General features: G+C 48.3%; 1 protein-coding gene across 1 annotated transcript in view; it reads right to left on the reverse strand.

Moving 5' to 3' along the window:
- LOC119448922 (solute carrier family 13 member 5-like) overlaps positions 1–26,679 on the reverse strand; it is a 141,672-nt gene that overhangs the window by 68,305 nt on the left and 46,688 nt on the right. Inside the window, exons 4-5 of the mRNA XM_049666564.1 lie at positions 11,641–11,790; positions 10,372–10,487 (exon numbers count right to left, since the gene is read on the reverse strand). Of these exons, the coding sequence (XP_049522521.1) occupies positions 10,372–10,487; positions 11,641–11,790 (266 nt within the window). The remainder of the gene's footprint in view (positions 1–10,371; positions 10,488–11,640; positions 11,791–26,679) is intronic.

Here is a 26,679-nt window from a genome sequence, read left to right on the forward strand (position 1 = left end):
GTGTATATTTGTTATTTTGCCCTTTTTTGTATTTTAGATCTTTAGTTTTCGCACTCGCGTTTGTGTTCGTGTGTGTGAATATGTGAGTTCTTCCGTGCGTGTATGTATTTATTCCTATTTATATCCTTTTATTTTTGCATTTGTTCTTGTAAGCATGCTCCAGCCACAACTTTCTTTACGATTCCATTCACTTGACTCATTCAAAGCACCAAGTCCTGTGAATAGCAGGGCTGGCCTCTTCGATGTCATTAAAGCCATTCTCTCTTGTCTACCTTGCCTCCTCAATCTGTCACCTTGCTTTGTTTTCCCCTACTATTCTGACCTTAGCCCTTGCGCCATAAAAACCTACCACTAACTACTCTGGCCTTGCTTCTTGTGCTGTTGCCGCAACGTGATTAGCCAACTTGCACCAAAGAAAGTTCTATCAGCTGTGACAACAGAAACATTGACAGATACAAAATGTTAGAAGCATCACGTGGCTTGCACAGTTACTTCGTCTCTTACCCCTGTTAATGTGTTTATGCATCAGTGCATACGGTAGCTTGCCAGAAGTGCACATGAAAAGGTGCCATATTGTGAAACAGCACCTTGGTATGTTGTTGCATTCAGTCTTAATAAACAGATGGTTTTGCTGCCCGTCACATGTGGTCGTACACATATATAACATTGTGCAGTGGGGTATCATTTCCTGTCTTGACGCTTTCATCATTACAAATGCAGTTTAATAGTGAATGGAGTCCAGCAAACCAGTGCTGTGAGAGCTTTTGCAACTTTCACCATTTATTACTTCCCCAATATCACTGTCTGAATCTGTCCGTCACTTTGTCCACGGCTTGTAATGAACAAAGTGACTCACTCAAACACGTTCAACTTTAGTGAGCATTTTTCCGGTACGTAAATATGACAAAAAATGCTAGCAAAGTTAATCACGTTAATAATTCTGCTTGCATTCGCATTACTTGCTCGAGTCAGATTAATAAATTGAAAATTGGCTGTGACAACCCTTCAATTTTCAGTGCAGACTGCTAAAGGAGCCATAAAGCGTGCTCCGACTTCTGCTATTTCACTATGGGGCGCATCAAACTCGACGGTGGCTGCCTGAATGAGCATTTTGGGCCTCACTAAGCTAATGATGTCTGATATTTGTTCTCTTGTTCGCATTACTTGTGTGAGCCAGATAACAAAATAAACAATTCAACCACATGAATGTGCTTTGGCATTCGAGCTGCTGACAGTGGCTGTCAGTTTCGTGTTGTCTGCTGCTATTTCACCACCACTCGCTATGACATGACTGTGATTTCCAGTGCAGACTGCTAACAGAACCATAAAGCGTGCTTCGACTACTGCTATTTCACTATGGGGCGCGTCAAACTCGACGGTGGCTGCCTGAATGAGAATTTTGGGCCTCACTAAGCTAATGATGTCTTATATTTGTTCTCTTAATTGCATTACTTATGTGAGCCAGATAACAAAATAAACAATGCCACCACATGAATGTGCTTTGGCATTCAAGCTGCTGACAGTGGCTGTCAGTTTCGTATTGTCTGCTGCTATTTCACCACCACTCGCTATGACATGACTGTGATTTCCAGTGCAGACTGCTAACAGAACCATAAAGCGTGCTCTAACTACTGCTATTTCACTATGGGGCGCGTCAAACTCGACGGTGGCTGCCAGAATGAGCATTTTGAGCCCGCCAACGATAATCAGGGTTAACAATAGTGTTTCAATTCAGATATGCCAGCATTTAAATGTGTTTCTATGCCACTTCTTAAATCGAGCACAATGTGTGCAGGACGTTGCTTATCAGAATTGAGCTTCTATTATAAGGAATATGCCATAAATGGAACTGCTTATTTATTTGAGAGGTCACGGAATGGATGGTTGGCTGCTGCGAACCCACCGGCAAAGTTTTGGTAGCCCTAATAAAGGCTGTTCTTTTGTTAATAAGAAGCCTTTATGCTTCGTTGAGTGGCTCAATGCCAGGCACCTCGCAGTCGGAGTCGCTTTCTTCAGTGTCATCTTCACCCAGCTGGATGATGATGGGTTGAATGTGCTCACTCCCAGACGTGTCAAGTCTGAACTTTGCCTCCAAGTACATCACATGCTGAATGCTATTCCTCCAGTTTTCCGCCGTTACCTGCTTGATTTTCTCGCTCAAGATGACGTCGACCGTGGACAGCTTGAAGTGTCTGTTGTCCGCAGCGATTCCATTTTTGACATTGGCCCACACAAGCTCAATGGGATTAAATTCGCAGTGGTACAGCGGGAGCCTGAGTACAATGCAACCGGCCCTTACAGCTGTGTTGTCTACGATGTAGCTCAGAAAGCGTGACTTTACAGATGCCACCAGCTCAAGCAGCTGCTTTTTTATCATCCTTTCACCGTAGGTGATGTTCTTGCTTGTGAGCCACTCCTGTATCTTTTCCTTCTTCCAGGCCGTCTTCGGCAATTTCTCTTCTCGCCGGCTATGCTAAGGTGCATTGTCTAAGACAATGACGCTACTAGCTGGCAACTTCTGAAGAACGTTATTGAACCAGCCCTCAAAGCGATTGCCGTCCATTTCTTTGGTAGTCGCCTGTCTTTTGGCCTCTGAATACATCCAAGCAGCCGTCGACGAAACCATCCTCGCTGCCGTTGTGCGTCACGATCAGGTGCTGACCTTTCCCAGAAGGTTGTTTTAGACCCGTCGTCAGGCCATTTGCTCGAGCGAACAGGCATCCGCGCTTCTGCACCACGGTGTCTGTCCACACGATCGACTGAGTGTGTCCCGCCGTCACCCATGTCTCGTCCAGGTAGAAGATCTTTCGGCCTTCCGCCCGGTAGCGCTCCCCGTCACGGAGGTAGCGATTCCGCCAATCGGTGATGTCATCCCGGTCGATAAGCAGCCAGTTGCGGCTTCTCTTTTCGTGCTTGAAGCCGATCTCGGCAAGCAGGCGACGCACAGTACACCGCCTCAGTGATGGGAGTTCCATACGCTCCGAGAACTCGGTAGTTATCTTCTCGACCGTCGGTATCTCGTTGCGGCGAAAGAAATCGTGCACACATCACCTCAGCGCGCCCAACGTGAAGCTGTCAAACTTCGCGCTGCGTCTCCTCTTCTCCGCATTGCGTGGGCGCTTTCGCGAGGGCGTCGTCAGTTTGCCACCCGAAAAATGCGAAGCTTTAACTTCCTCCCTTACCCTGAACACAGTCCTTTCGCTGACACCCAGCATGTCGGCGACAAACTTGCTCGTGTCCTCCACGCTGCGTTCAGGCTGCCTGTTACGCCAAAACGTGTAGCAGTGGAAGACCATGTTGCGTGAATCGCTGTTCAGGATGTGGCCGCTCTTGTTCTTGCCGAGGCTCCTTGGTGGTCTGGTCATCGAGGCGACACAAGGCTCGTTCGGCAACAAAGGATCGCGTTCTGATGTCACCTCGCTGGGCTCCTTGGCGGAAAACTGGCACGGAATGCCGCGTGCGATCATGCGCGAACTCGCGAGATCGCAGGTTCGCAACCGCGAAAAAAAAGCAAAAAAAATAGTGATTAAAAATATATTTTTGCATTATTTTTCTATAGTTATTTCATCATCCTCAGCTTATATTTATGTCCACTGGAGGATGAAGGTCCCTCCCCACCTAGTTTTCTGCCGTCCTCGACTGCGCTTTCCTTCTCTTGGTATCCTAGTTATTCCTGTTCCTAGTTATTTCCGTTCCCAGTTCTTTATTGAGGTGTAAATAGCCAACATTAATTTATCTTACATACCCCATAATGAAAACGTTGCCCAGGGGGACATAAAAATGAGCGATAACACCGCTTATTAAGGCATCAAAAATTTTGTGCAGTCCTTACTGCCGACGAAGAAAAGCACGCGAAAGTTTAAAAAAAATCATGGATCTCCACAAAGTGAATCATGACGAGTGGGCGAAAAAAAATGTGGTTGATCCCTCTTATATAGGAATCGGTATAGAACACGAAAGTGAAGCGTGTCTTCACAGAAGTAGTGTAATGTTTATTGCACATTGATATATAATGTCTATTGGTGTTTTGTGGCTAAAGCGCCCTTAGGCGTTGATGCACCCACGCTGACGCCTGGTGGCACGTCTCCTCCATCACGACTACCAACGTCGATGACCATGAGCAACCGTCGTGCATATGGAAGCTGCACTACGCTGCACACGCTAGCACAACGCGAAAGACGAAGCACGTAACTGACACACTAATACAACGCGCAAGACAAAGCACGTAACTGAATCGTCACCGAGTCAAATCAGCGCGTACAGCGCGTCGTAATTGCAGCCTCCGCGATCAACTTCAGAAACATTTTCAGGCCACGCTCCGCTGTGCTGAGTACGGTGAACGCCACCTAGGTGGCGTTGGTAGTGCTTCTTGATGCCAGCGTCCCTTCGAATGCTGGCATCGAGGCGTCGTAGTGCTGAGACCACCGAAGCGTTCACTGTCGGTGCGCGTTAGTAGACAGTTTTAGCAGAGCGTTCACGGTCCGCTCCGCTCAGACCGTCGTGTCCGAACGATTCGCGCAGAGCCGCTCAGCGGAACGCTAGCGGGAGCGCTAATGCGCGTGCGCACAACGCTCATATCGGCAGCGGAACGAAGAACGCTGCCCACGGTCCGCTACGAAGCCATTTGAGCGGAGCGTTAGGGTGCGTCTACTGGTTGCTTTGCCGTTTTACAGCCGCGCTGAGCGCGCGTGGCCGGCGTCTCTGGCAGACGCACTTGTCAAACAAGCCAAATCAACGCAGTTCATGCAACCAGTGGTGTGCGTGAAACGTTAGCGGAGCGGAGCGTAAGCAACGCTCTGCTAAAACTGTCTAGTGTCATAATGCAGTACTTCTCTTTTCTGCTCGTAGGCGGCGGCACCGCCCCGAGCAAGAGCGCGGGTACACGGAGGAGTGTTAGATATATAAGGCGCGTCTGTGTAGCTCTCTGCAAATGCGTTTCTGGCGCAATGGGTTAAACGCTCGGCGATCTATCGTCGCGGACCGAGAGGTCGTGGGTTCGATTTCCAAATTTTGAATGTTTGTGGAACTTTTTCTTCTGGTTTCTTTCTTTGTATTATGTTCTATGACGTATTTCCGTGACGGAAATACGTCATAGAACATAAGTACTGCATTTCCGTGACGGAAATACGTCAGTGAAGTCTTGGTGGACCCCGCCATAAAACACTTTCGTGTTAAAACTTGGGATCGTTCTTACCGTAAATCACCCGTGACATTGCTCACTCGCGCATGTAAATGAGTGACAACGCGAGTTTTATTTGTTATAACTCGTACGTGGTGGTGAGTTCTGGATTCCGTTTTCTCTTCATTATCACTGCTTTGTGGTGCGTGAAATTTGGAGCCAATGGTTCTTCGATGGGATCTAGCCTGAAGTTGGCAAAGACAAGGTCTATGCACGTTCCCTGGTGCATATATATATATATATATATATATATATATATATAGTAACTGCATTTTTCAATGGGCCAAGCGCATTTAGGAAAATCAGAAGCACAACTTCGCGGTTATCTTAGGTTTATTATTTACCCAACAGTTTCGGTAGGTGGACCGACCTTTTTCCCTTGAAGAAGGTCGGTCCACCTACCGAAACTGTTGGGTAAATAATAAACCTAAGATAACCGCGAAGTTGTGCTTCTGATTGAAAAAGGTCGGTCCACCTACCGAAACTGTTGGGTAAATAATAAACCTAAGATAACCGCGAAGTTGTGCTTCTGATTTTCCTATATATATATATATATATATATATATATATATATATATATATATATATATATATATACATATTTATATATATATATATATATATATGCGGCACTTTTTGTGGCGCGGCTGTGGACAACCTCCGGGATCGGTCCACGCAAGAACACGAGCTCAGTGGATGGACGGACGAGCCTCGACCCTAAGGTGCTTCGCCCCTAAAACGTACTATGTGACAGTCCACCAGGAATTGCCATGATCTCACGCGTACACCTCGTGAAATACTGTCTAGCTTAGCACTGGCAACAAGAGGCCGCTATCTTTTCTTAGTGGGTCAGCAGCTTTTAGCGCGCATCTTCGGTCCTCATTAAACGCGAAACCCTAGATTTACACGTGCGTGACGTGCACAGCGTACAAGAGGACGGTATTTACGTTTGAGGCCACTGCTGTTGATGAAGCGTGGAGGCCGTGTGACTTTATTTTGCAGGTAGTCCTTCTAAGAAAAAAATATTATCGCAGTTTCACCAGAAAGGCGAAGCATCAATTGCGATAGCAAATTAGTAGAGAGCTATAAGGAGTAAGGGTAGTAGTTTTATCAGCTGTATAAACTTGAACATGCAGCAGCACCAGCAACGCGGAGAACTGTTGTCGACGCCGTCGGCGTTTTGCCCGTGTTCGCGCCGAACGCGCGCGGTGTTGGTGACTGTTGCCGATGCCTCTGGGGGCGGTTCAGAGGTTTTTGACGAGATCAGAACAGGACACTCGTCGAGCAACGTGGGAAGTCTTTACCACCTTCTCGCCTAGCAACGTTTTATTGCGATAGCAATTATATGGACACTCAAAAGAAGATTTCTGCCATCTTCGTCGCCGTCGCCGTGAGGTTCCGTATGACGTCATTTGGAGAAGAAATCGTCGCCGAACGCTGTATGTGCGAGTGAAAGGGTGCGAGGGGCGCGTCTTTCACGGGGAGTGAACGCACGGCGGAGAACAAACGCGGGTTCTGCGCCGTGCTCGCTTAAAGACTGCAGAAGTAGGCGTCTCTGTTCTCCTTCACAATCACCATGTATGTAGAGCAAACGCGCCTTCTTCCGACGAGCGAGAGGCCGTGGGGGAGGGGGAGGGAAGGGAGGCGACGTTTAGCTGCGGCACGCAGTGCCTATTATTGCGATAGCAATTATATGGACACTCAAAAGCAGATTTCTGCCGTCGCCGTCGCCGTGAGGTTCCGTATGACGTCATTTGGAGATGAAATAGTCGCCGCGCGCCGAACGCTGTACGTGCGAGTGAAAGGGCGCGAGGGGCGCGTCTTTCACGGGGAGTGAACGCATGGCGGAGAACAAACGCGCGTTCTGCGCCGTGCTCGCTTAAGGGCTGCAGAAGTAGGCGTCTCTTTTCTCCTTTACAATCACCATATATGTAGAGCAAACGCGACTTATTCAGACGCGCGAGAGGCCGTGGGGGAGGGGGAGGGAAGGGAGGTGACGTTTAGCTGCGGCACCAAGTGCCTATTTATATCAGAGGCTCCGGCAACAGTCACCAACGCCACACGCATTTTGAGCTAACGCGGGCAAAACGCCGATGGCGTCGACAACAGTTCTGCGTGTTGCCGATGCTGCTGCATGTCCAAGTTTATACAGCTGATAAAGCTAATATCATTACTCCGTATACCTCTCTACAAGTTTGCTATCGCAATTGATGCTTCGCCTTTCAGGTGAAACTGCGACAACTTTTTATTGCGATAGCAATTATATGGACACTTCAACCGGATTTCTGCCGTCGGCGTCGCCGTCGCCGTAGCCGTAGCCGTCGCCGTCGCCGTGAGGTTCCGTATAGATAAAATCTTCACCGCGCGACGTATGCCCGAGCGGAAGCGTGCGGGGACGCGCGCTACCACGGAGAGCGAACGCACTCAATCTCCCACGCGCAAGCAAGGAAGCGGGAAGCCAGCGCCGGAGGGAGTGGGGGGGACACACTTATACGCTGCCAACAACCGCGCTCGTCGCTCGACCGCACCATCTCTTATCTCTCCCACGCGCAAGCAAGGAAGCGGGAAGCGAGCGCCGAGGGGAGCAGGGGGGGGGGGGGGGCGCACTTTTACTCTGCCAACAACCGCGCTCGTCGCTCGCCGCACCGTCTCTTGTCTCCACACGGCTCTGAGCTTTATGCGCCGTGCATTCGCCGCTCAGTTTCCGTTGAAGCGCTAGACCGCACGTACCTTCGCCGCTGCGGCGTATCCGCTTGCTGCCAGGCTTTTGACGGTCGTTGTCTGCAGTCATTCAGTGTGATCTATTTATGTTTGTTTGTTCGCGCTCACACCACGCTTGTTCATTCAGTTAGTAATAGTCGGACCACATTTTCCAACGCACGCTACACATGCAATGCTGCCCGGATCGGCAGTGCAGCGCTACAGGTGTGTCCCTTCGCACGCGCTGCCCACGGGAAGCGCTTCTCATCAACACCACCGTTTCACACGCGCCTTCTCGTGGTCATCGAGTCTCTCTTCATGTCGGTCTACTTACGCCGCAGCACACCTGCTTACTTAATCAGCTCATGTTTACTACAATTCATATTGCTACCAAAGCCGCTCACCTTACTTCGTATGACATTGGTGTGTTGCTATCGCATTCATTGCTTCGCCCTTAGGGCGAAACTGTGACATTTTTTATATAAATACGCATTTGGTGCCGCAGCTAAATGTCGCCTTCCTCCCTCTCTCCGTCCCTCCGGTCTCCCCACGCCTTTCGCGCGACGGAAGAATTCGCGTTTGTGCTCTACACACACATATATATATATATATATATATATATATATATATGATGATTGTAAAGGAGGAAAGAGACGCTTAATTCTGCAGCCCTTCAGGGAGCACGGCGCAGAACGCGCGTTTGCTCTGCGCCGTGCTTTCGCTTCCCGCGAAAGCACGCGTCCCTCGCGCCCTTTCACTCGCACATACAGCGTCCGGCGCGCGGCGACGATTTCATCGCCGTTGGCGTCATACGGAACCTCATGGCGATGGCGACCGCGACGCCTATGGCGACGCCGACAGCAGAAATCCGCTTTGGCGTGTCCTTATAATTGCTATCGCAATAAAAACATTGTCGCAGTTTCACCTGAAAGGCGAAGCATCAATTACGGTAGCAAATTTGTAGAGAGCTATACGTAGTAATGATATTAGCTTTATCAGCTGTATAAACTTGGACATGCAGCAGCACTGGCAACACGCAGAACTGTTGTCGACGCCGTCGGCGTTTTGACCGCGTTCGCTCAAAATGCGTGCGGCGTTGGTGACTGTTCCGGAGCCTCTGATATAAATAGGCACTTGGTGCCGCAGCTAAACGTCACCTCCCTTCCCTCCCCCACGGCCTCTCGCGCGTCGGAAGAAGGCGCGTTTGCTCTACATATATGGTGATTGTAAAGGAGGAAAGAGACGCCTACTTCTGCAGCCCTTAAGCGAGCACGGCGCAGAACGCGCGTTTGTTCTCCGCCGTGCGTTCACTCCCCGTGAAAGCGCGCGCCCCTCGCGCCCTTTCACTCGCACATACAGCGTCCGGCGCGCGGCGACGATTTCATCTCCATTGACGTCATACGGAACCTCACGGCGACGGCGACGACGACGGCGACGGCGACGACGACGGCGACGCCGACGGCAGGTATCTGCTTTTGAGTGTCCATATAATTGCTATCGCAATAAAAAGGAACCCACAAAACCACAGCTGCTTTATACGGTGTTATCGGTAATTTATTGCCATTTCCCACAACGTCTGCATGATGCCCCATCGACTAGGTCAGTTAATAAAGGTGAGCTATTTAAGTTTAATATTTGTGTAAGGTAACCGAAAAATGACCACAGCTTGCACTAATGGTGCAAGGTTGGCACACACAGCGGAGCTTGTGATCGACCAAGCTACAGCCAGGGTCGCTATCCCGACAACGCTGGATACTCAAACCCAGACTCTCGGGTTCTTGATCTCTAAACTCGGGATCTTCGACTCGACGACGCCTCTTTTCGGGTGCAGCTTCGGCACGGCATTCCGGATCGGCTCGCCGCTGACGCGCAGATTCTAGCTTGGCCCTACGACGCGCTATAGACGCGGTCTGGCGAAGCGTTGAGATGTCTAGGTGAAGCGAGGCACATGTGGTTGCTCGGCGACGCGAAGTGACATCATGGCTAGACGGAGCAGGTGCGCGGTTTTAGCAGCTCGGCGTGGCGGTGCAGAGCGGCGGCGAAGTGAGGCGCAGCTGGGCCAAGTGGGTGCTAGGCCACGCGCGGTGACGTCATCGCCAGGCGCAGTTACTGGTCTACGCTATACGGGCCAACCTCCGGCTTAAACAGCTCCGCTGTTAAAACGTATGACTGAAAGGAACACGTCGACATGTAACTCCCATGTCATAATCTCCGTTGGCTCAAAGCCTTCTATTATTTTTAAATATTGGCAACATTTAGTTAAGCTTTCGCAAATAATAACCGGCGATATAGAATATTTCTCGCGACTCCTGCTTGACACTTATTTCTGATTTAAAAAATTGCAAACAGTTGTCCCTAACGAGTGATATAGACAGGGAGAACAGAACGCGTAGCTTGCAGATAAAACCCACTTCACGAACATGCTCGTCAGAGTATGCTGCTTCCGTGGGGTTTATCAACTAGCACAAAGACAAGGTCTGCGTCACACGCACCTGTTGATCTTGTGTCCCGTGTGACTAAGTATGAGCAGCGCCAGGCGAGTCGAGAGGCCACACTCTTCCATGGTCAGCACGAGCAGCATGGCGCACAGGAAACTCATCTGGCGAACCTGCGCAGCGTTCTTCTCGGTTGCAGATTCACCTTAAAGTTCCAACACAGGTAACGAACGTGCGGTCCATGTACTTTTTTTTTTGTTCCAAATTGCCGTCGCGCACTCGACAGATGGCGTTGCGACATTTTCAGCTACTTCCAAGTGCTGCTGGCCAAGTGGTTATCTCGTAAAATTACTAGCAATGCCACTTGCACTGCCGTCGCTTCAGCTGCCACGGATATGATGGCTACCCGCCGTGGTTGGTCAGTGGTTATGTTACTGTGCTTCTGAGCACGAGGTCGTGGGATCGAATCCCGGCCACGGCGGCCGCATTTCGAAGGGGGCGAAATGCAGAAACCACCCGTATGCTTAGATTTAGGTGCACATTAAAGAACGCCAGGTGGTACAAATTAATCCGGAGTCTCCCACTGCGGCATGCCTTATAATCACATGGTGGCTTTGCACGTAAAATCACATAATTATTTTTTTTATTTTTTAATGATGGCTAGTACATGTATTTGTTTTCGCTTGTGATGTCAGACGTTATTGTGGCCTTATTTAAATGTTTTGTTTTGCGTTTATTGGTTTAAGCTTCCAATCAATATTTTGTAAACGAGGAGCGCCATAAGAAGTAACGTAAAATATTGTCGGGAATTATCGATTTACAACGCCAGAAATCAATTTGAAAGCTAAACTGGACCAAGCTTAGGTAAATTAATGTACTTCTCGTCATGCTCACGCTGGCTGAGCGGCCATACTTGCTGCTTCCGTATACACTAGACACAGACTCTGGTAAATTTCGTGGGAAATTGCATGCTGCCGACGTCAGCTCCCCGAACTACGACAAAATTGTCGCGGCAATATTAGCACCAACAGACGCGCGCCCGCCTTACCATTTCATGGCTTGCCTAAACATCATAAGCGTTACCTCGCTCTACCCACAATAGCATTAAAACGCATTCGGAATTCACGTTTGTACTATATAACAGGGTCGATAGCTTTAAAAATATGCGGGTGCACTATCGCAGGGCATGACTTAAATGCTTTTATAGGCCAGTCTATGAAGAAGTTTTGCATTATGTTTTGTTCCATGAATTAGTGAAGATTATTAAATTTCGGAACCTTAAATTTCGAGAAAAACGTCAATTGAAAGAGTTATAGGGAGCTTTACCGTGGAGTAGGGCAGTGCAGCGGCTCGCGCGTCGGCCAGCTCCAAAAGTGGCATGCACAGGAATGGCAGCAGTGAAGCCATCGGTGCCGCCACCAGGTCCATCGTCAGCGACGCTATCAGCAGCAGGCCCACGCTGCTGGCGCGCCACGACTGCAAAATGGCAAGACGTAATCTCAACAGCGAAAGGCACGGAGACCTTCTTTTTTAGAGACGATTGTCTTTCTTGGGCTATCTAAACGCGAAAAACTTTGTCTGTCTCGCTGTCTGTCTGACGAAAAAAAAGTTGTCGCAGTTTCACCTGAAAGGCGAAGCATCAATTGCGATAGCAAATTTGTAGAGAGCTATACGTAGTAATGATATTAGCTTTATCAGCTGTATAAACTTGGACATGCAGCAGCACCGGCAACACGCAGAACTGTTGTCGACGCCGTCGGCGTTTTGCCCGCGTTCGCTCAAAATGCGTGCGGCGTTGGTGACTGTTCCGGAACCTCTGATATAAATAGGCACTTGGTGCCGCAGCTAAACGTCACCTCCCTTCCCTCCCCCACGGCCTCTCGCGCGTCGGAAGAAGGCGCGTTTGCTCTACATATATGGTGATTGTAAAGGAGGAAAGAGACGCCTACTTCTGCAGCCCTTAAGCGAGCACGGCGCAGAACGCGCGTTTGTTCTCCGCCGTGCGTTCACTCCCCGTGAAAGCGCGCGCCCCTCGCGCCCTTTCACTCGCACATACAGCGTTCGGCGCGCTGAGCCGTGCTCCCTCAAGGGCTGCAGAAGATAGCGCCAACCTTTCCCTTTCCCTCAAGAACCACTTATCATCGGCGACGATTTCATCTCCATTGACGTCATACGGAACCTCACGGCAACGGCGACGGCGACGGCAGAAATCTGCTTTTGAGTGTCCATATAATTGCTATCGCAATAAAATATAGGAGGCTATGGTCTGACACTCAATTCAACCGCTCGGCTAAAGCGAACCAAGCTACTAGCACTGGTGAGACGGGGTCATACATGTCAACATTATACAGAGCAAAGGAAATCTCAGGCCTATTTCAGGCAAAATATATGCAGAAAACCGTGATCCGCAGCGTTCCTTTAATTAAGAATACATATTGGACTGGTTTGTACTTTATTAATGAGAAATCAACGCGTTAGCAATGGTGTCGAAGGGACGCTACGCGTTAAAAACAAGCCGATTGAAGCTGCAGCTCTGTAGCCGGCTTTAGGCCAGCAGTAATAAAAAGTCCCAACAGATGGCGCGAGAGAAGGGCGTACGCGGGAAATTTGAATTGAATTCAGCAAAACCTCCATTGCGTCCATCCTGGGAGGAGTGAGTTGGCAGGGCAAGAGCCTGAGAGGTGGGAGGGCGAGAAGAGAGGGTGTTACGTATCAGGCGCTGGCAGAAGACTATCGTCTTTCGACGTCATTTGCAGCGAAGCAAGCAGATATGTGGTCAGTTTTTTTATTAAAGTTTTTGTAGGGGCAGAGCAACAAAGCCCTGAGAAGAACATAGCCATAGCGATAAAGGAGCACCCAACAATGAGTTCCCGGAAGTAGTTCAGAATTCGTGACAAATAAGCCTTAAGTTCACAATAGAAGTTCACAAGCTATAACATAAGCCTATGCGGTCCGTCTGAGAAAAAAAAAGGCAAAGCAAGAAGAAAACCGTAAAACGCACCGCAATAGGCCATACATAATAATAATAAACATGCAACGAACTTACAAGAACCCATCTGTGGAGCCATGGGCTCTATTGTCGCAAGTGCCACAAACGTTGATGCACATGTTTGATTAAGTGGAAATAAAAGTCTTTATAAAATTTACCTTCTTCTAATTCATTTTGTAGTCTGTAATAATTATCTGAGGTTCGAGACCTGCTACGAGTGTCAAGTCGATCTTGGAAGTAGTGTCACACCCCGATCCACAATCGACAACAAAGAGGAAAAAATCCTGGCCACGGTCTTGAAAGCACGCACTCTTTAATGCCAAAGTATTTTTTCGTGCCGTTCAGTGCGCGGCGAGGGTCCTTCATGAGATATTGAATTCGTAATACTTATTGTATTTTGCCATATGTAGCAGATGTAATCATCGAATGCATGGTTTTTGACAACGGCTTTTGAAGAGCTAGCAGCAACCCATAAACGCCAAGAAAAATTGCCGTAGGAATTATCATGCAAGCTTACTTTCTCTTTGGCAAATTATAGTGGCAAAGCTCTGAAGAGAGTTCACCTACTAAGTTTTGCGAGGACGCTGACGCTGAGGGCATACAAATTTTGTCAGGTCACATGCACAGACTACTTCATTTCAGTTATTTCACATTTTCTTCACCATAGCAAATATCGCCTAAATAAATATTCAATAAACAAGGACGTCGGTAACAGCGCTGTTAAGAGTTGCGCACTTCTGTACTATAGCTCCTACTACAAGAGTCGTGTCTACTTAAGAGGCAAGGAAATGTTCCGGGTTCTTTATGAAGGAACCGTTTGAGAGGGCCACCACTAACATTTCATAGAAGTCAATGAACTGCTGCAAAATACGAACATGAAATCGGCGCGCCACAACGAAATTTTATGTGGGCCGGTGATCTGGCATAAAAGGTTCAGACTTTGTACCTGCGGCGCTCAAGAAAAGTCCATTTAACGATTGTCGCCGCTGTCCGCATGGCTATCGGAGGCCGTGTGGTTCCTGCACCTGTTCCCAGCAGGGGAGCCATATAGCCCTAATTCTTTCGTTGCCACGCCCATTCAGATCGATCAGAGGTGATCGATGCTTTAAATCGCCGATTTCGACATCGTGGAGTAGTTTCTTATGCACTCAGTGCTAGCCAGTGCTCAGTCCAGGCGCCTCACCTTTAAAATTAGTTTAATTTTTTCGTTCTCATGATGTGATTTTTGACGGACCTCTTTGCGAAAAAACGTGCGTGTGCTGTAGTATAAAGGGGCGTGACTGTCACCCTCGAGAAAAAAAGCTCGTCGCTCGTGATTACCCCTATCTAACATCAAATTTTCGTGATGAAAATGCTTCTAGCAAGTCAAGAATCAAATTATGCTGTTGGCTTCGCCGTCTGGCAGTGCTGAGCGCTGATAAGTACCTTAATATGATGCTAGCCATTCAATACAGAACTTTGGTTTGGAGTCCGAGTGGTTTTATTCCACCAAAGCGCATTTCTGACGGTCAGCCGCATGTACAACATGTGGATCTGGCATTTTCAGCCAGTTTTTAAGGAGTGTCGGTTTCGGTTTACTTGTAAAATCCCGGCGAATGGCGCTGTCTGGGGTAACAACGCATTATCGAAAGTCGTTCCCATGGCGGCGGCGTTCCGCCCGACTGCTCCGCGAGAAAAGCGTCCCGCTGGGAAATAAGCTACACCCGCGCTTGAATTTAGTGAAGAGGACTCGAAATATGAGATCGAAGGTGACAGCAAACCATATTCAAGCTGTGACGGCGACGATGTTTTGAGTCAGCCCGGGAAAACCGCAGCTGTTCCAAGGCGAGTTTCGTTTACGGCCTTGAGCGGCCTCCTTCCTCGTGCGCGCTTATCTACAGATCCTTGTGCACGACCTGAGAGCTACACAGATTACCCGCAGGGTGTGTTCTTTGGTTGGCCAGGATGTGCTGCCACCGGTAGCAACGAAAATTCACGCCAAGAAGGCCACTCTGAACACGTATTGGCCCAGCACTACAAGGCAGCGTACGGCAGTTTACAACGGCGCGGGATTTTTTTTTGCTCTTCTTCAATGCCGAGGTGATAAAGAGCATCCGTAAAAAAATTGGAAGACGCTTAAGCTACGCCTTTAAGAGTGGATTGCGATAGCATTCAAAGATCCCTTAATGCCTGTGAGGCTTCAAGGCAACTGCAGCTTTATTTTTTCTCCACCTTCGCCTGTGCGCGCCGCTACTGTTTTACGCTGCCGAGGAGGCTTGCGCCATCTGGATGACGTTTTCGGAAGTAACATACCCGAGCGCGCCGCTGTTGTTATGGTACAAATGCTGGAAAAAAGGTTGTGTTTGAGTTTCCTCGTAACATGTTATGTTTTCTCGTACATAATAATTACAGTCCGACGCTATTAGGTCTGTACGCTTTAGTTATGTCGTTTTCAATTCAATTTTTTTTTCACTAACGCCTTGCTCCACGTGGAGGGCCTGTGTGGTCGTGGTGGTTCGACATGAATTTCTCCGCCACGGATGCCAATGCTTACGCCGACGCCGAATTTCCTGTGAATTTGTTTGCCTTATAACGCGGTCGCGTTAAAAGGCCAACAAATTTGCTTGGATGCATATTCTGGAGTAGCCCAGCTACGCTGAGAGAGATGGGTCCTAGAAAGAGGCGTCTCCAGACGAACTAGTAAAGTTTATTGAACTTCTCATCGGACTATCCTCAGAAGATGCAGAAAAGGCGAAACTGCAAAATGTCTTACGAAGGCCTCAAAGTTAAAAAAATCACAGCATATCCACGAAGTGAATGATGATGAGTGGGCGAAGCACCGGGGGATCATTCGGGTAAACCATAGCTACGGACGAGAGATAAAGAGAGCGTGCGTCGGGAACGAGAGAGAAAATTACACCATCTTCCCGTAGGGGAACCCTGAGTAGTATGCGAAGGTCGACTCATGGTAGTTTTATCAGCTGTATAAACTTGGACATGCAGCAGCACCAGCAACACGCAGAACTGTTGTCGACGCCGTCGGCGTTTTGCCCGTTTCGCACCGAACGCGCGCAAAGTGGAACCGGAACCGGAAGTGGAACCGGAACCGGAAGTGGAACCGGAAGTGGAAGCGGCACCGGAACGCCATCTATTGAACACTTCATAAAACTACAGGTGGCTACATACTACTACTACTACAACAACTACTACTACTACTACTACAGAGGAGGGAACGACCCACACCCTAAGGAGCTTCGCCCCTAAAAAATATCCGAGCCCTTTCACTATACTGTGAAGATGGAAGCCAGCGAAGCTGTGTCTATGGTGGGTCTGCTGTAGTGAATATTGCCCCTACGATGAGAATAGACGTATCGTCGTTGGGCATCACCCAACCGAACATGTCTGTCATAAACGTTCCGGTTGAGAAACTCGCGTTGAAACCTGGCCGTCGCACCGGGGAAGTTGGCGCACCATCGTTGTCGGTTTCCTGGAGGGCAAGATGACGCTGACGTTTGGCCTCAAGATCGCGCTCCCGCAACTCGGGGTCGGCGGCTGTTCACCGACTTTTGGTCTCAACATCGCGCTTCCTCAACTCGGGGTCCGCGGCTCTTAGCTGGCGTTTCGTCTAGGCTTCGGAATCCCTCACGCTAGAATCGGCACGTCGACGACGAACCCTTTTCCGAGCGCGTTCGCGGCGGCGTTGCTCAAACGCATTAGGTCCCGTGGTCAGTTGCTCATGAATGGCTCGTACTTCCTTAAGCAATAGCCATGAATGAATGGCTCATACTTCCTTAAAGGGGCCTCCCTATTACGACATTACAGAAAAGTGAAATTCTATGCTGGAATGATTAACGGCAACGCCGCTAGCTGCGTTGTCTTTTTTTTTTTTTTACACGCGGGCACGATCCTGGGGGAACTACCCCTTAACAGCTTCGCTCTAAAAGCATTCAATGCAAAGCAATAAATGCGGAGTGCACCTACACTTCACAAAAACCAGGCAGTGCTTCACCGCATGGCACAAGTCGTGAAGCAGTTCATGGTCTTATATTTTCTTTTTGCATCCGAAGAACGGCGGTGTACTGAGCATTTATTAAAGACGATAGTCTTTCTTGGGGAACTTAAACGCTGAAAATTTGGTCTGTCTGTCTGTCTGTCTGTCTGTCTGTTTGTCTGTCTGACAACCGATTCAGCCACCCGGCCAAAGTTGGACCACTTGCTTACCGCCCACACTACTTAAACTGGTACGGCTGTTCATACTTGTGAACGTTATCGATCAAAAAGTAAATATTACGCATATCAGAGGCGCAACATCACTAGGTAAGTATTAGGAGGTGTGTTCCTTTAATAGAAAATACATAGATACGTAACTCTAAAGACCCTAGTTTCTTAAGCTGCGCTGAAAATGCCATGCTATGCGCGCCGACGAACGACGTCAGCCACGAAGGGAGGGAACCCTCTGCACAAGCTCGTGTTTCCCCGACTGCGCGCCGACGAGCGCCCTCTGCCATGGAGGAAGGAAACCCTCTGCACAAGCTCATGTTTCCCGATGTATTGCCAGATGGCGTCCATGTCTCACGCAGCGCCTCCTCAATTTATCAATGCCAGCCAGATGCGGCCGATTCCGCCTCCTCAATTTTATCAATGCCAGCCAGATGCGGCCGATTCAACATAAAGGAAGCGCTGTCTGAGGCAGGGCAAAACATAAATGGCCGCTTGATGAAATACAACCCACTCTACAAGACATGCCCAGACAACGCAGGGAAAAGACCGACGACGAAATTGCAGCGGAGAAGCGCCGGCGTGCCGACACTCGTCGTCTCAAGCGTGCCCAGGAAACGTCCGAGCAACGAGCCGAGCGGCTAGCGCAAGATCGTGAGTCGAGGCACACCCGGAGGCAACAGGCCAGACCAGGATCAGACCAGCACTCATGTAGTACGGCCGACAGAAGACTATCGTCTTTCGACGACATTTGCAGCGAAGCACGCAGATACGCGGCCATTTTTTTAGGCACTACTCCTGGGTGTTTTATCTTTGAATGTATATTCTGATTTTCCTTAGATAATAATGGTTTTGTAGATACATTGTTTATTGTTGTTTTTATCTGGCCCCCAAAACTGTGCTTTCTAGAATTTTTGTGTGATTACCTAATATTTTTCTTTTTTTTTTTGCTTTTCAAAGTATGTTTTTGGAAAGAGCATTTCATTATGTACAATTTATTATGCGGCAATGTGTGCTGGAATGTTATTTGTAGTGGCAAATTTTTTTTCTCTGCAACATAAAAAACAACAATTTTCTCGCGGTAACGATTGACCTAAATTTCAGTGGCATGTGTTCCTGCAGGAAGCTTGAACCGGCAAAACACTGTGTGTATAGCCTTACCAGCCGAAGGGGCACTGCTCTCAATTTTACGGCGTGATTTAGAGCACAATCGAAAGAACCTCCGTCAAGGTATTTTTTTATTTATTTACAATACTCGCTACTCTTACTTGAGAGCGTGGCAGTTGGGCGATACAGTATACATGTATATCAGTGCGCATTAGGCAGAACAGTTAATTGAAAAAAATGAAAAGAAAACAATTGCCCAAGGATGGCAATATAAGAAGGAAGCTTAGTTTAGGAACAAAATGGATGTTTTCACACGACAGTTACCTAACATGATACTAGCAGTGAAGAACACGTAAGTAACCAGTTATACATGAAATAGGAACGAACTGAAAGATAACACTTAACGCGTCAAGAAATTTTAAAATTGTGTGTAGAAATGCACTTTAACGATTTACACTTTGAGAGAGAGAAGAAACGAATTGAGGAACAAATATAGGCAAGAAATTAGCAAGAAATTGGCAGGTACAACAATCCTCTTAGGACTAGAAGTAATGCAGTAATGAAAATTTATTTTGGGAACAGAGCGTAGCATATGTCCACATAACGGCAAGCGGTAACCAACGAAAAAAAAAGGAAAAAGAAAACTGGGACGTCGAAAGCAACACAATGCAAAATTTGTTACGATGATTCAGGCGATGATAATTTATTTTATTTACGTACTGCAGCTTCTACTTCTCAGGTAAATTGGGGCAGTGATTCGATGGCGGTTATAGAAGGATCAAGTCGGTTCCATTCAGCTACTGTGAGGGAGAAGAATAAGTACTTAAACCTGTCGTTGTTGCATGTGTATTCTGTTAAAATGTACGCATGCTTGTTACGTGTTTTTCGAGCCTCGGAAAATGAAATGTACCTGGACAAATCTATCTTATAGTTAGTTTCTTAGAAGCTGCCACAACAACTTCAGGTGAGCGTGTTTTGCTCTGGTAGATAGCGTTTGCAATCCAGACCGCCTTAGAAAATTAGTCGGTGAGTCATCGCGTTTATATTTGTTTTGAATGAACTTTATGGCCTTTCTTTGTACTGCCTGTAATTTTGTTATGTTAGTCATTGTATGAGGAAACCAGACTGTGTTTGCGTATTCGAGAACTGGCCTAACGAACGTTGTGTAGGCCAGTAGCTTCGTTGATGTCGTAAAGAGCGCAAGGCTTCTTTAAGGAAGAATAATTTGCGTAACGCTCCTGCGGTGATGTTAGAAATATGTTTGTCGCACCTGAGGTCTGAGGTTAATGTAACTCCCAGGTATTTATGTTGTTCAACTTTAGTTAGTGGTATGTAATTAATCTCATATGTAAAGTGAAGTGGTCTTGTTTTCCTTGTTACGTTCATGGCCACGGACTTTCTTACGTAAATTGACATCTACTAATTAGAGCACCAAATAGCTAGAGTGTTAAGGGATGTATTAAGTGCGATGTGGTCGCTTTAATTAGTGATTTCGCTATAAATAACGCAGTCGTCGGCGAACAGTTTTATATTACAACTAATGATAGCTGTGATGTCATTAATACAGATTATCAAGAGTAATGGCCCAAGAACTGAGCCTTGGGGAACTTCGGAAGTAACGGCGACAGTGTTAGCATTTTTTTTTTGTAGATTACAAATTGTGAAAGATTGGCAAGAAATTCGTTTATCCAGGCGGAGAGTAGCCCTTTCCCAGCAACACATTCAACTTTAGCCGTTAATTTGTTATGGCATACACAAGAAAGTGCCTTAGATAGGTCAATAAAATCATGTCAATCTGGCCGCGCTGATTGACAGTAAATGCAAGACCATGGACTAGTTCTGTTAGTTGGGTTACTGTTGATAAACCACTGCGAAAGCCATGTTGATAGGGAGACAAGAAGCCAATGCTCTTTAGAAAAACCGTTTTGTGCTTTAAGACCATGTACTCTAGAAGCTTACAGGATGTACTAGTTATTTAAATGGATCTAAAATTTGAAATTACTGCTGTGTCGCCTGATTTATGTGTATGTATTATCTTTGCAATTGGGGACGCAAGCGCAGAAATATCGGTTGACTGGCCTTAATGGTAAAGGTACGTGCGTGGATTATTTTGTTCCCTAAGTATGTGAAAGTGGCCATATCTGTGCAATACAGCTTCTCATCCACCTCTCGTCCACCTTCTCATCCAACAATCAGAGTGCAGCGACAAGTGGTTTTAATTTCGTCGCACGTTTGATCGGATCTTTCCAGACCTACGCAGTTTTGTTTTATTGTTTATTTTTCCGAAGCCATCCTCTTGCTCCCAACGGTACTCGTGTTGTGACGGGCATTGCAACTGGTTGTCGGAATATCACAGTGGTATAGTGAGGAGCGCCGCTACCTACGGGGCTATTTATGACTAGGAATCAGATACCCCTTCAAATTCTAGTAATTTTATTTGCTGCCATCGAACGGTAATAAGCCAACATGGGCGGAAATCGATCTCATAAAAAATTCAGCAGAACCCATCTCGCGATGAATGTAGACGGCAACGCGTTAGCATCGATTCAATATAACCCACACAATGTATTCCCAACGTCAAAACGAGTTGTGAGGCGTGTTTTGCAGTGGGACTCCTCTTTCGCGTATCCTAAGAACACTTGGCGTCATCTAGCGCCGCCGCCACGAAGCCTGGGCTAGCATCCAAAATGTATGGCAAGTCGATGCCTGTGAACGCATAGAAACGCGTCCCGCGGCAACCGAACACCAAGCGGCAAATGGTTGCTCAAGGACAGCAACCCGACGCTTTAGCAGGCTGCGCCACAAATGCACTGGGTAGGTGCCGCTTTCCAATGAACGTCTTTCACGCCTACGCTCCAGCGAGCTGCGCCATGAATTTACTGCGTACGTGCCGCTCTTGAACGAACCTCTCGACAAATTGGGTGCCTGTGGATGAGAAACTGGGTGTGCGGCAAGCGAAGGAACATTTCTCAGTGTTCGCAGGCACCGCCGCGCCATGCATTACGGAGGCCATGCTTCGCGGCGGCGCTTCCAGATGGCGCTGAATGTCCTTAGGTAAGCGCGAAAGAGGAGCCCCCAAGCATTGGACACCTCATACGTGACTCGTTTCGACAGTGGCAATACGTTGCGTCGTTTATTGATTCAATGGTAAATGCACAACCGTCGACAATCATCTTGATATGATTCCTGCCAATTTTGTTTTTAAAGGCGGCATTTTAAGCACAAGCAATTGACTTTGCGTGTAAATTTGCCACACTCGTTCTCCCATTTTTTTTCAAAGTTTAGATATCGGGGCATAGGCAATTATGCCAGAGCAACGGGTTCAATTTCGTTCCACTAGTAAAACTCAGTCGTGACGCTCCGCATTGCTTGCGTAATTTATTGCAGAATATGCAATTAACCCACCCAGTTTCAGCTTTGCCTACACAGAACCGCTTGTCTGTCCAAATTTTAACCTAATATGGGTGACGTGTTTTGTTTGGTTCACCGTAGACGCTGGGGAAACGAAAGGCGTACCTCGTATAACGCATAATAAGCGTAAAAGCAGGATTCAGAAATTTTGTCGAACCCTCCTAATTAAGTTATGAATGATAAACCAATGCCACACATTACATTTAGCATGCCCTCCACTGCCATTGAATGTGAAGTTGCTGTGAGGTCTAGTTCTTTTAGAAATCTGATAAATATACTGCGCATAATATCCGCACGACGATCTCAGTTGTTTATACATATTTCAGTGGCTGCAATTACCCTACACAGATTAAAGATAAGTTTGCACCCGTATCATGCTTCGTCGTCAAAGCAAATATAAACAGCGTTCCTTGCACATTTCTTCGAGGAGACCAGGAAAACCAACTAGGCGCTTCGTACAACGCATGAAAATTGAAAGAAAAGGTGTTGGATGGCACGAGCGCAAACGGCACGAGCGCAACGGCACGAGGGAAAACCGAGAGGCGCCAACGAGCCAGCTGCGGAAGAAGACGACGACACTCGAGCCACTGCTGATGGTGATAGTTTTATTGCGATAGCAATTATATGGACACTTCAACCGGATTTCTGCCGTCGTCGTCGCCGTGAGGTTCCGTATAGATAAAATCTTCACCGCGCGCCGTATGCCCGAGCGGAAGCGTGCTGGGACGCGCGCTATCACGGAGAGCGAACGCACTCAATCTCCCACGCGCAAGCAACGAAGCGGGAAGCCAGCGCCGGAGGGAGCGGAGGGGGGGGGGGGGGGCACTTCTACTGTGCCAACAACCGCGCTCGTCGCTCGCCGCACCGTCTCTTATCTCCACACGGCTCTGACCTTTATGCACTGTGCGTTCGCCGCTCAGTTTCTGTTGAAGCGATAGACCGCACGTACCTTCGCCCGCTGCTGCGGCGTATATATGCGCTTGCTGCCAGCGTTTTGACAGTCGTTGTCTGCAGTCATTCAGTGTGATCTATTCATGTTTGTTTGTGCGCGCTCACACCACGCTTGTTCATTCAGTTAGTAATAGTCGGGCCACATTTTCCAACGCACGCTACACATGTAATGCTGCTTGGATCGGCAGTGCAGCGCTACAGGTGTGTCCCTTCGCACGCGCGCTGCCCACGGGAAGCGCTTCTCATCAACACCACCGTTTCACACGCGCCTTCTCGTGGTCATCGAGTCTCTCTTCATGTCGGTCTACTTACGCCGCAGCACACCTGCTTACTTAATCAACTCATGTTTACTACAATTCATATTGCTACCAAAGCCGCTCACCTTACTTCGTATGACATTGCTGTGTTGCTATCGCATTCATTGCTTCGCCCTTAGGGCGAAACTGTGACATTTTTTTGAAAGTGGTGATAGATGATGAAAGTTTCATTAGCATAAACACTTTCATATTTGCCTGCATATCACTCTGAACATTTCCCACATTTTATGAAAATATAGGTTTCGTTAATTAACAAATTTATTTAGAAATGAGTCAGAACTCGAATATATCATTTTTGAGCCCTTCTAATGGTTTTCAATGCTTCGCGGCATAATTAACGCACCGTGAGCAAGAGTCAAGCAGGTCAAAGACGGTCAGTGCACTTAACGTAGGGCTGTGTTCGTTTTCGCTCGATATGCTGCACTTGATATCTATGTCGCGCGTCTTTATATAGCTGAAATACAAGCAGCGGTGGTGGCGGCAGCCTTATAAATATTGAATTTTCTATAGTTAATTAGAAATGTGCTATTTTTCAAAGCACGGCCAAACGCTGTGCGTCCTGCGTTTCTCCTGCGGGCTGTGGTATGCTCTACAAGTCACGGCGTGATATCTGTCACACGTGACGCCTTACGACGGGCACATGGTTCCTATAGCGTATGCCTGGACAGCACCAAGCACACCTTTAAAAACACATCGCCACATTGTGTAAAACGACTGCAATGCCTTTGCGCGAAATCAACATAATTTTCTCAACTGCTGACTATATATGAACTCGCGGTAAGGCTGACTGCAGAGCTGTGGAAACATATTCCATGCAGGAAACGTTCGAAGCGTCAGTAACTGCCGCATTTTTGCAGCGTTTACTTTGGGATAAGAAAATGACTAGAAAGTGAACTAACACACTAACGCTCTATTTACAGTAGTGCCTCTGAGATTGGGAACTACCGCTGTGTAGTGATGCCGCCACGTATTGTCCAAAAGAAGTAATCGCGCTCATACTGGTGTTGTAATAACAATGTTGTCAGCCATACCAACTTCACACCACTCTGAACATCATCTGACACTATAAAATAATGCAATCTCCGAGCTCTCACTTGGTGCGAAATAAGAATCGCCATCGTTATTCCCTGCTGTTTCTCTATAACAAAAGCATTATACCTGCGTGTGAGAAGCGCTTGCAGGCTGGATTAGAAGCTGAGCAGTGGATGCACAGCGCATGTTAACATATCCTCACAGGCACTGTAGCTTGGATCTCACTTATGAAAGTATGGAAGTGATTTCCATACTTTTCTCCGTCCACACGTTGCATGTTCACAAGCAAGAAAGATGGTAGCAATACGAAGCGTGTGAGATTCAGTTGGAAGAAGGTGATCATCATCCGTCCTAACAGCAAACCTGATGCACAAGCGTACCGCGCGGAACTAGACTAGATATGACTGAAGCTATATACTGATCATTCACGGCGAAGGTAATCTGAAAACTCGGAAACTCGACGAAACATTCTGGAACTTCAAGATAAGCAGGCGCTCGTTGGGCAACGAATCGAGGACGCACCTTTTCGGCCGAGTTTGGGACAGCGGCCAGCCAAAGCACGAGCAGGAGCAGCACCATGGTGGCCAGCACGCGAATGCTGCTCTGCACGCGCTGCGTGTCGCCGGAAAACAAATCGTGCGCCAGCCAGAAGCAGTCCAGCTGCGCCAGCAGGTCAAAGAGCCGCTTGAGCGCTGCACCGTTCGAGAGACTGCGGGGCCGATACGGCCGGCCCGCGCCACCGCCGGTGTCAGGTAGCTGCGAGTCTGCCCCTACAGCGTAAGCATCAGCAGCGGCAGCGGCTTCTGGGCCCATCGCAGCCTCGCCTCCGTCGGTGCGCGGCACGGCAACGGCATCGTAGTTGACACCGACAAAGGGCGCGTACGACGCGGCTGCCGCAATGGCCGCTGCTGCAGTTGGAGACAACGAGGGCACGCGTCGCGACTCGGAACCTGCGAATGACATTGCCACGTGACACGTGTTTTGCTTTTTCTGATAGCGCGCGATGCTACCACGCCGCTGTCCTGACGGCAAGGCGACATTAGGCTATGTTTGTAGGGATGCCTGTGTCACACGTTCTGGGCAGTTGCCTCGCAAGCCATGAATTCATTTAGAATGTGCAGCGATAGCCACGTACATACTAGGGCGATGTCGGCTGCGTCATTCGCTGTGAAAATGGCGGCGAACGCTGTCAATATCGCAGCCACTACCTTTTTTTTTTTACAGAAGGAATTAGTTTGCAATCATTATTACACAAACCTTGTTAAATTCCCAAGCCATCATAATGGTTGGCTCCAGCAGCAGAAGCTAATGTGTAAAACGTTATGAGATCAAGTCTTTTAAGTAAGATGTTGCATGCCGATCAGCCAGGAAGTGGTATAGGCCGTCGTGCCTTCATAGCAGAAAATCGGCATATTCAACAAGCGTCCGCATTCTGCTGCTATATAATCTGAAGCAAATAGGGGAACCCACGGACTGCGCTTACTCTGCTTATACATCAGTGCTTACTGACGTATTTCGTTGATTTCTCGGAGTTTCGATGTAGTCGGATAAAAGGAACCACAGGAAATATAAATTCGTTATTACACTCCATCTGGTGCCCCAACACTTCGTTCTCACAACTACCCCAGGGCGTGTGAGAACGAAGTGTGGTTTGATCACGCGTGTCCGTACATCATAACTGCAGCGATGGCCTAGCGGTAGAGCATCCGCCTCATATGCGGGAGGTGCCGAGTCCTAATCCACGTGCCGCCGGGAACCCACCGGCTTTTTTAATGGGTAGATATGTCCCCTGGCCTGGTGCTCGGCTGTCGTGGGGGTTCACATCTCGATAGAGGGCCCAATAGAGATTTCAGGACTTGTCTCTGGGCGCCTCTTGTCCAACCACAGACGGCCTTGTGGACGAGTATCCGCCGCGGCTGTGGGAGGCAAGTGCTGCCGCCGGGTACCTACCGGTAAAATAGGTACAATCGCGCTCCCGGCCTGGTGCTCGGCCATTATGGGACCTCAACGCTTGGAAGGGGTTGTTTGACCTCAACCCGAAGGTGTCCCCACCCTCAATAGGGGCTTGGGGCGCCACATGGGAAATGGCCGCCATGGGAGCGGCCCAGACATCACCTTTTTGCGTGCTCACGTTGGTTTCTACGGGAATTCGGGGCGCAGGCTCCTTTCCCAAGCGTATCACCCCTGAAGGAAGCCGAACGCCAGGCCGGGGTACGCTTGTACCCATTTTGAACCATTGGGTGCCCGGCGGCGGTGGGAATCAAACCCACAACCTCCCACAGCCGAGGCGGGCGCTCTACCACTAGGTTAACTAAACTGTCTAGTTTAGTTTAGCGTGTTTACCGTAATAGGCGGCGTACC

Source organism: Dermacentor silvarum, chromosome 4 (genome assembly GCF_013339745.2).
Source record: "Dermacentor silvarum isolate Dsil-2018 chromosome 4, BIME_Dsil_1.4, whole genome shotgun sequence".
Taxonomy (NCBI): domain Eukaryota; kingdom Metazoa; phylum Arthropoda; class Arachnida; order Ixodida; family Ixodidae; genus Dermacentor; species Dermacentor silvarum.